Genomic DNA, 11231 nt, shown 5'->3' on the forward strand with positions numbered 1-11231 from the left:
TGAGGTTTGCAGAGTGCTAACCATCACAAGTCGTCCAATCGGATTTTAATATTTCTGTCCATTATATTCGCAGTAACCTTTTATCATGTCGATTTTTACTGTGAAAGAGCAGACATTTTATTCACGAAACAGTTTAGCGACGAACTTTAAAACATACTGGTTTGTTCGTTTTCAGTATAATATGACCATGTGGACATTGTTTGTTCGGTGTATGCTTCAATAAGATAGCACTTCAAAACTGACAAAAAGGCTAAGAGATTCACTATAAGAAGAAGACACTTCTATTAACAGCTAGGGTCGTGTAAGGACGGCCTCCAGCTTTTATAGACTTTGGCGAGTCTCTGCCGGGGAACAGAACCCAGATCCTACCTCAGACCGGCAAGCGCTCAACTGAACGCCAAAAGTGATGCAATGACAAGGGAGACATTAGGAAGAATAAAGTTAATTAGGAAAAAGAGAAAAGATTAAATCCTAAATTAGGTCGCCTGTTACGATCATGCAATAGGGGCAGCAGACTCCTAACCTATACAGATATTCACACACGGTAACATATCAAACACATGGTATACCGTCCTTAAATGACCCTGGCTGTGAACAGGATGTTAAATATATTAAACCAAATTAACCATTCAAAATATATTCTACCACAATAGGCGGTGTTATTCAACACTCAGGGTATCAAATAACGATGCAGCTGCTGATTAAGAATTTGTTTATTCCATACGTGGTATAAGCTATGTATGCATTCTGAATGGCTGAAACGGTGAACTTTGACCGAATTACTTTTTTTCTTTTGTGCACGTCATCATTTGTCAACGTCATTATTAATCGAATGACGTTATACTATGTATATTGTGATCGCCGCTTGACGTCCAAACCGGTGATGGAAAGAACATGTATCGTGGTCGTTGTGTCAAAATAAGTGACTTGTTCATGCGGGGTGTAAAACCGACATAAAATGCTAATAATATGTGTAATTTATTTTGATGGACAGGATTTCACTGGTGAGGTAAGTAGATTAAGCGAGTCTGAAACATAATTGATCTTGATTACAATGGTCTGATTAATACTTAGCGGAGGAAACGGCACCGTGCCGTGCGCATGTTTTTATGTAGTCCAACAATGAGTGTTATATTATTGAAGAAACTATGAAAATTTAAACTCAATAAGACGTTAAATAAATATATCATTTCATCTTAAGTTGAAGTTTCCAAGGGTATATTAACAAAAACTTTTAGCGTTACATAGAGCTCTATAGAATATTATGTTAGTTTATTGTTGTACTTATGAATACACACTTGTGATATATGAATTCCTTGTTTGCGGGAGGCCGTCCTTAAATGACCCTGACTGTTAATATAATCGACCAACTCACACAAAAGAAAATCGCATTTCGTTTATAAAAAAAAACAATTTATAAATCTGGGTTCAGGGTTATAGGAAGTTTTAAATAAACATATCTGTCATTAAAGGGAACCATTTAAGTTGGAAGAGACCTACCCATGGGTGTCCTTATGGTCTGCAGGAAGGTTCACCTTCTCACCGTGGTCCGCCTCTTTACTGGACACACATCGCATAAATTTGTCTAACAAAGAAAATGACATCTTCATAAGCAGATTTAGGAGTCTTTCAACTGATAGGAAAATCAACAACATCTGTGCATCTTAAGATTGTTTCGTCTGATCCGGATATAGCATTGAACATTGTTATAACGATTGTTTATGTGATGCTGAGCGTTATTTTTCTTACCTTTGGTCGGTTGTAAACAACATTAAGTTATGTGATTATGTCTTTGATCTAACTTCATTTTATACGAAAAATTCGAATGCAGAAAAAAAAAAGAAAAAATAACATTTAGTCCCCTTCGACGTTATATTTCATAGTGACAATAATAACATATATATGAATTTATTACTTCTTTTGTTTCACGATGCCTATTGAATCAGTATGTTACATTTCTAATTTGTATGTTCCCCTTGATGTCCAAGATGGTCGTCAGGACCCACTTCCCGTTTTTCAGGTTTCGGTCTCCGATCTCTATGAAAATTGGTCTATATGGATTTTAAGGGATGGCGAACAACATGCAAATTTTCGTAAAGATTTTGGTATTCCAAGATGGCCGCTTGTTCATTTCCTGTTCTTCAGGTTTCTGTCTCCGCTCTCTAGGAAATTGGTCTTTAGGGACTTTAAGGGATGGCAAACAACGTGCAAATATTTTCATAAGAATTTTGGTATCCCAAGATGGTCGCTGGGCCAACTTCCTGTTTTAGCATTTTCGTCTGCAATTCATTGAAAATTTTTAAATAGGGTTTTAACTTCAAATTTTAAGGAATGCCCAATTACAGGCTATCAATTTTTAAATGACTCACTGAAATGAATCATGCCAATAGTAATGGAATTGGGCCTCCGATTGGTGCTAATTTGAGATTTAACTTCAAATATTAAGCTACAATTTCTTTTTGCAAAATTCAAACTGCCGTTAATTGCTCTTGAAAAGTTATTGCAATCCTAAGCACCGGGATATATGAACTCTAGACAAAGAACTTCCTAAACACCTGGGATTGGTGTTTTGCTGACGCCTTTTCCACCAATACATAAAAATTGACACTGGACAAAGTATACGTACCTCGGGTACCAATTTGTGTGGAGTCCTGCTTATCGAAATGAAACAGAAAACCAGATCACTAAATTGAATGTAATGTATGATAGATGTTTAACCCATATATCGAATATGGAAAATAGAGTGAAACAACTCTGAAATATTAATTAACAATATATTCTTTTTTCTCTGGAGTTAAGAGGTGTTTTCTCTATAATTTTTCATCCGCTGTTTAACAAGGCCTTTCCTCTAAAAACGCATTGTATGAGTCTGTTTTGAATGATTATGTATATGAAGATAATCTAATTTCGACAAAAAATTCACATTTGCGCGACACAGAACCTCTACATGACAAATTTCATTAAAACAGCATTTCAATGAGTACGTTTTTTTTTATTTAACCATTTTACTTTTACACACAAGTAGGTTACACGATTGGGCTTAACGTCCGTATATATCGGCTTAGGTTTTAAAGGCTTCTGTATTAGGCCATGGACTAGGAGGGTTCCACATGCAACCCCCCCCCCATAAAAAAAACTCCGAACCAATATTTTTCTGAACCCTTATGACCCACTGATCACAAATCAAAATGTTAACATTGCATAAGTTGGGATGAATTTGGAAATGAAAATATCGGATTTTAAGCTCTAAAAGGTAATTTTTAAGCAAATTTTTCATATTTGGCTTCACGCAGCAAAAATGTTTTCCAACATCAATTTGTTTGTTTGTTTGATTTATTAACGTCCTATTAACAGCTATGGTCATGTAAGGACGGCCTCCCATGTATGCGGTGTGTTGCGTGTATGTTGTGCGAGGTGAGTGTACTGGGAGACTGCGGTATGTTCATGTTATGTCTTCTTGTATAGTGGAACTGTTGCACTTTTTATAGTGCTATATCACTGAAGCATGCCGCCGAAGACACCAAGCAACACACCCCACCCGGTCACATTATACTGACAACGGGCGAACCATTCGTCCCACTCCCTGTGTGCTGAACGCTAAGCAGGAGCGGAAACTACCACTTTTATAGACTTTGGTGTGTCTCGGCCAGGGGACAGAACCCAGAGCCTTCCTCACAGGGGCGAACGCTCAACTCGGGGCCAAAAGTGAGGCGGTGCCAAGGTATGCATTAGGAAAGATAAAGTCAATTAGGAAGAAGAGAAAAGATAAGATCCTAAATTTAGTCGCCTTTTACGATCATGCAATAGGGGCAGCAGGTACAATTCTAACGCCCTACCTGCAGGGCAGTCCAACATCAAACTATTATTTCTAATCAGTTTTGACCACTTATTAATTCATTTAAACAACAACAACAAAACCAATGTTGACATTGTATTAGTTCCGGTTATGACGTCATCAAAATGGCCGCAATCTCGAATTTTACTAAAAAGTGAAAAATAGTCATAACAATGACATTTTTCAAATGAAGTAGACAAATGAGGTATCAAAATGGCCACAATAGAACAACAAATACATATCAGGACCAAATAATCCAAACAAACACAGCATATATTGGATTATTTGGTCCTGATATGTATTTGTTGTTCTATTTGATACCTCATTTGTCTACTTTGGTTGAAAAATGTCAATGTTATGACTATTTTATTGCTTGAGTGAAATTCGAGGTGGCGGCCATCTTCATGACGTCATAATCGGAAGTTCATCCCAATTTATGCAATATTAACATTTTGATTTGTGATCAGTGGGTCATAAAGATTAAGAAAAATATTAAATTCGGAGATTTAGGGTGGGTTGCATGTGGGACCCTCCTAGCCCATGGCCTATATTGTAATGTGTCATATTTTGATCCAACTATGAAAATCAGGTTTTTGACGCCAATACATATGAAAAAAAGAACAATACAAAAACTGCTTTATATCATTGATAAAATACACTTTTTGTGGAAGTTTCTGCTCCTACTTAGCGTTCAGCATAAAAGGGATTATGGGACGACTGGTTCGCTCGTTGTCAAATAATGTGACCGGGTGGGGTGTGTTGCTTGGTGTCTTCGGCAGCATGCTTAAGTGAAATAACACTATAAAAAGGACAAGAGTTCCACTAGACAAGAAGACAGCACAAACATACCGCAGTCTCCCAAAACACACACCTCGCACCACATAAACATGGCGGGTCTTTCTTCTTTTCCTCACTTTATTATATGTAGGTCAGAGCCGATTTCTAGTATTGGGGAAAATACTGGTCAATTGGCGGCCATCTTGATGACGTCATAATCGGAAGTTCATCCAAACTTATGCAATGTTAACATTTTGATTTGTGATCAGTGGGTCATAAGGATTCAGAAAAATATTGGTTCGGAGGTTGTTTTTTTTTTAATTTTTTTTTTTTGGGGGGGGTTGCATGTGGAACCCTCCTGTAAACTGGTTGGTTTCTCTCCACTTAGTAGCTATATACTTAACCTACTCCTTCTGTTGACGGTACCTGCTGTTGAAATGGGCGACGATCAGACGGATCTTACCACGCAGATCCTATTAGCACTATCTATGGTAAAGCTATTAGGAATCTCTGAAATGTCATGGGAAACTTACTCTCCATTACCATGTACTGAACATTGTACAAGATATGCATGTTTGCCTTTGGGATGTTATGCCTGCAGAATGAAATTTAGAAAGGATTAAATTGGAAGTCTTCCAAAGGTACTTAACATGGATGGCACAAAACACAGTCATAACAATAGCGCCCTTAGTGATTAAAATAATATGACATGTTTATCACAAAATGCAGAAGAATACAACAACATATCTCTAAAAACCATTTTTCATATAGGATGTGGAAAAGTAAAGCTATTCTTCATCTTAATCCAGGACATGTTAAACCAACCTAATCCTGATGAAAATAATGTGAACTTTTGAACTATGGAAATGTCACGTGTAATGTGGTATTATAAATAGATGACAGCGTTATAGTTATAAGTCTTCAATTTATTGTTCTTCTGAACATCTGCTTCACTATAGGTTTCTGTATAAATATATGCACAAGGATTATTTCAGCACAACATACCTTTAATTAGGCAGGTTTATATGTAAACATAGAAAAATGACGTTGTTTTCCGCCTTGCTCTTTGCCGGAGTTGTGGTGTATGGAGTACACACAGTCTTCGGATGTTCTTGCTTTCCCGATTCTCCACATCCGCAGGCACAGTACTGTGAAAGCGACCTTGGTAAGTGTATACCATAAGATAATATCTAATAACAAGTAAACACGATATTCTGTAAATAAATAAATATGAAAGTCTCTTATTTTGCAAATGATACACTGTAAATGTGATTTTTTTCGCTATTTGAATGTTTGAAGTGTGTGAATTTTCACGTAGGGCACATGTAATGAAAAAAATCACATATAAAATATTGTATTTTTGTCGAAGATCTGAAGAAACCGAAAAAGATTCAAATTTCCATGTCGCTAATAATGCCACCTTTACAGTTTTCAACAATTGGTCGTGGTGCTTAGAATATATTACCACAAGTCCTCCACCTCTGGGTCGCGAGTTCGAATCCCATGTGAGACAGGTCCCAGATACTGAACACTGATCAGTGTTTTTTCTCCGGTTTTCCTCCACGAACAATCCTGGCACGCCCTTGCATTACCCTAGCTGTTAATAGGACGTTAAACTAATAAAAACCAAACTCGTATTTAACACTTGTATGAAGTAATAATATTTCGTCTATTTTGAAAGAAAATATTAATTTCATATATCCTGTTTTTTGTCACTCCATATATCTCACTTGTGTTGATAAACAATCAAACGTTTTGTTTGACTGTACCAAACGGAATAAAATGATTATATCACATTAATATTTTAAAGATAGATTTCTGCTGTTTATATTATTTTGAGTCAATTTTACAGATAATATAGTTAGGAACACTTACCATCAATGCAAAAGCGTTAGTCATTTCAAATTACACAATATACACCATCATATTCATACATGTACACATCCTCACATGTCTATACACCCATCAATGGGGAATATATATCAAGTTATATTTAAACTGTTTTGTATACAAAAAGGCTAATACCAAACTCACAGGAGAAATATATTGGAAAAATAAAATTATTTTCGCAAAACATGAATGGTAACGGTTGTTTAAAGGGTTGTGTATCTGATATTCCACTAAACTGTTCGGCAATGGCAGTATCACGGTATGTTGCAGCAAGTAATCCAGCTAGGATGTTTTAATTGATCCAAGTGTTACACATCCTACTCGCTCACATTATACTGACAACGGGCGAACAAGTCGTCCCGCTCCCTTAATATTCATCTGCCTTGCAGGTAGGGCGTTTGAATTGTACCTGCTGCTCCTATTACATTATAAAAAGGCGACTAAATACCTTGATTCCACCTCACTTTGTGCCTAAAATCATTTAAATCGTTACTAGTCATAGAGTTCTACATAGATTATAACAAAAAATGTCCAGAAACATTTTTGGGATAAGGGGAGTTTTTCGTGGATTAACCAAATTTGCCCAGAACCATCTTTTAGGGAAAGGAAACAGAGTTTGTGTAAATCTTGGCTCTGACCCCCTGGAGCAGAAAGAATAGGACCCAATAGGAAGATAGTCTTAATTATTTAAAGATGCTCCACTACCGACAGAGCATATAAACAATATTCATCAATTTAACAATACATTGTAATTGGTGTTTAATCGTGTATAAATATGTCTAATTAACACAAAAAATAATATGAAATAATTCATTTTGCTTTTGGTGCATGCGCAATCAATACTTCATTCGATATAGACCATAGTGCAGCAGAATTTTTTCGGGATGCAATTAATTATTTTCAATAATTTTGTCTTGAAGTAAAATAAGAAGCTCAAACTTTTCAATAGTGGTAATGGTGTAAAGCAAGTAACTTCAGTAACTGAAGAAAAATACTAATTCGTCTGCTCCTGTTTTTGATAGCGAAAAAATGCCACTTGTCAGCGGTAGAGCATCTTTAAAATCCTACTAAAGAAACAATGATTCTGTTTTCAGAACTTTACTTGGCATTACATACCAGGTGAGCGATATGGGCCCTCTGGGACTCTTGTTTATAGGTGTGAAATAAACTCAAATATATAACAGACGCCATAATTGGATAACTTTAGCAATTAAAGCAAACTTGTTTTACAAAACTGTTATTTCATTAATCCTTGGTATCGCTCAATTATTTCTTTAATATCTGTGAGTTGTTATTATTTTTATTTTCTAGTATTTATCGGGAAAATCAAAAAAGTCATCCCTCCCCCTGCCAATTCCTTTGACGAGGACCTTGAGTATCGCGTCATGGTAAAAAGGCGTTTTAAGGTGAGTACTGTTTCACATTCTACAATATGTATTCGCGTGATTGGCATTGTTTTTGAACATAGCGACTGAAAATAAAAACAACAAGCTCCTAGTTGTATTACTATTCAAAGGAGCAAAGCATGATCCCCAAATGGTGAGTCACAATAAGCAGACTTTGATCAGGCTTTGTCACTGAAGTCGATAAAACTTCTTCAATTAGTTAATTCAGGAGATTGAGGTATATAGACATTACTAAACAATTCGGTACACCCCCACATTTACAAGGTCATTAACACTATATAGATAAGTATAGATATATTACAACGATAATGACCCAGTGATACAAAAGAGCATGCCCTTCATTGTATAATCAATACAGATCTAGGTAGGATACTGTTTTAAACTCGGTGGCTACAATGCAAATGGTGAGAACACCATTCTATTTTTATTCATATTACAATTGCAAGAAAAGAAAAATTGATTGATCATAAAATTTCCACCGAGTTTACGAAAGTTATAATAATGAAATCACTTTAAGTAACGATAAACTGTATTATTGACATACGTTATTTATTGATGTTTTATTATAAACCAACTGTCTTTATTAATTGTGGTTATCAACTGTCGTTATTTCCATTTCAAAACAATTTAGCATTTGCGAATTTAAAAATTGAATGAAATTTAATATCAATAAAAACGATATAGATTGTAATTCGCGGAAATTAACTTTAGCAAATTTGCTTTGATGGCGAAATTACCGAAGGGAAGTTGTTTTACAGTAACCTGGCATTCTGAATCGCGTCACTGATATTTCAGGGGTCCGCCAAAGGTATTATTACTGTTAGAACAGCTAACAGTGGTGCAATGTGTGGTATCACGGGGCTAACAAAGGGACAGCAGTATCTTCTGACTGGTAAGGTTACTTCATGACATGTTCATAAAAATTCAATAATTCAGATAAAATAGCACTATTTGTCTTGATTATCAAACGCAATTTGATAAACGTGCAGAATAAGTGACAGCTACAATGTATAATAAAACATTATAATCAGAATTAAGATAAACAACATATCATCGGGTTAGTTTAAGTCAAAGCGGAAATAAAAATTCGCGATCAGAGAAAAGTCGTACTTTAGATTCTAATGTATGTAAATGATATGGTTTGAATTGTAGTGATATAAACTGACCACAATGTTACGTCATTTTATTTTTAAGCCGATGGACAATCACAAGCTGGCGTCTACAGGATAAATCTTTGTCAAAGCCTCGTTTTACCGAAATCTTCCGTGACAAAAAAATACAAACATACGTACCTGTGTAAGCGACAAAACAGCTACCCAGGAAGAAATGAAAGAAACTGTCAGTGCAAGGTAATAACACGTGCTGTTAACCTCAAAGTTACCTCAAACAATAGGTGTTTGTTTATTTGATTAAATTACGTAAATATTCGGACAATGAAACTAGTCTAAATGTGTTCGTTGGCCATCAAAATGTCCTTATATATATTAAAACGACTACTTACGTTGTACAGTTTTGACCATTGAAATTATGGAAAAGTCGAGGCTTCTTAGGAATGTAAACACGGCCGGGAGGACGTTTTATGATTAATATATTATAAAGTAATCCTTTGCATGCACTGCGATTTTATGTGAATTTTTATTTTTCTGTTTTTCTATATTGGATATTTATTAACGCCATTTCTACCGACTTTAACCTTCCTTTGCCCGACTATTCACTTCAACGTCCTATTAACAGCCTGGGGCATGTAAGGACGGTCTCAAATTTAAGCGGTGTATTGCGGTGTATTGCATGTATGAGGTGCGGGTGTGTGTTTTGGAAGACTGCGGTATTTTATTATTAATACAATTTAGTATATAATATACGATAATTAAAAATGCGTGATGTTTTCATCACATTTCCACTGGAGAATGGGTATTAATGGTAAATAATGCAGTAAAATGTTTATAATAGTTCTCAATGTCTTCAAATAAAATTTTGATAATGATTTAGTTGATTATCTCCCTTGAATGTTGAGTACGTAATTAACTTGGTATTCTTTTTCACTAGGACCACTTCGGATCCTGACCAACGTTACTGTAACGTTCAGTGTAAAAATATCATTACAGTTTTTCCCTATTTCTTTATGACATATATTGGGGGTAAATGTTAGAAGTTATAAGTAACCATGTCTATTTAGCAACTTCACTGTCATCTTTTTGAATTTTTAGGTCACCTGACCATAGATGATGGTAACCTATTGCTATAGTCTTTTGTCCGTCGTCGTGCGTCGTTCTTCGTGCGTCGTTTGTCGTGCGTTAACATTTCATTGTGAACGCGATAACTTGAGTATATATAAACAATGTAACTATGTAGACTTCATTTGAGATATCTCAGACGAGTTTGAAAATCAGCGTGATTCGACGGTAAATTATGGAGTTATTGCCCTCTGAACTAATAATTATTGTTGGACCTTATGAACACGATAACGTGAGTAAAGATTCACCGAGTATAATGAAACTTAATGAAACTAAATTACATAACTAATTTGTATCAATATCATATGACCGTTAAGGCCCATGGGCCTCTTGTCGTTTATTGTTATCCCTAACAAGTACAATCACTTTCGTTATTCGATAAAAGAAACATATTTTTTCAAAACAAATTGCATTGCACGGTCTCCCAAAACACATTATATAGCATCATACGTAAAACATTGCGCAAAGGAAGGCTAACGTAATATGACTTTATTAGTTGTTAAATGAACGTGACGCACCATCCTACCAACCAACCTTCACATGTTTATTTCATTTTCAGATTCAGTACTGTGGAATGGACGATCAATGTGGATCTGTTCCACCCACCACTTGTACTTATTCCGGGGATTTGAATCAAATCGACTGCTACCACAAATTACGTTGTATACCTTCTAGAGACGGTCGCTCCTGTAAATGGTCTTCCCAAAATTGTCGCGTCACCATTGGATAGCCTGATACATGTGCGTTTTTATCTGGTGAATAAACATATATCATGTTCTGACTTTATTTTTGTTGCTTCTATTTTGTGGTACATCCGTATACAAAGAAAATGTCAATCTTGAACATTCAACCATGATGTCCTAGATGTGCGAAGAAACAATACTGTTTTACACCATAAATACTTACTTAGCCTATGTGAATTTATTGTACTGTGTTATATGACGATTTGCGCGCCTCAAAAAACTCACATTTTTACCTCACAAAAAAAATAATTCACAAGATAACTTTTGGGCCAAAACATCCTCATATGCCACTGACTGAAATGCAATCAACGTAAAAATAATTTTCATAGAAAAGTATGTTCTTTGT

At 35.5% G+C, this 11231-nt stretch overlaps 1 protein-coding gene across 1 annotated transcript; it reads left to right on the top strand.

Annotated features, from left to right (window-relative positions):
- The first annotated feature begins 4539 nt into the window (after nt 1–4539).
- LOC138336494 (metalloproteinase inhibitor 2-like) lies at nt 4540–10924 on the top strand. The gene is made up of 5 exons (XM_069285992.1): nt 4540–5777; nt 7814–7908; nt 8704–8800; nt 9103–9257; nt 10702–10924. The coding sequence occupies exons 1-5, from the start codon at nt 5654–5656 to the stop codon at nt 10870–10872; spliced, it is 642 nt and encodes a 213-aa protein (XP_069142093.1). The 5' UTR covers nt 4540–5653; the 3' UTR covers nt 10873–10924.
- Nucleotides 10925–11231: the final 307 nt, after the last annotated feature.

Source organism: Argopecten irradians, chromosome 12 (genome assembly GCF_041381155.1).
Source record: "Argopecten irradians isolate NY chromosome 12, Ai_NY, whole genome shotgun sequence".
Lineage (NCBI taxonomy): Eukaryota > Metazoa > Mollusca > Bivalvia > Pectinida > Pectinidae > Argopecten > Argopecten irradians.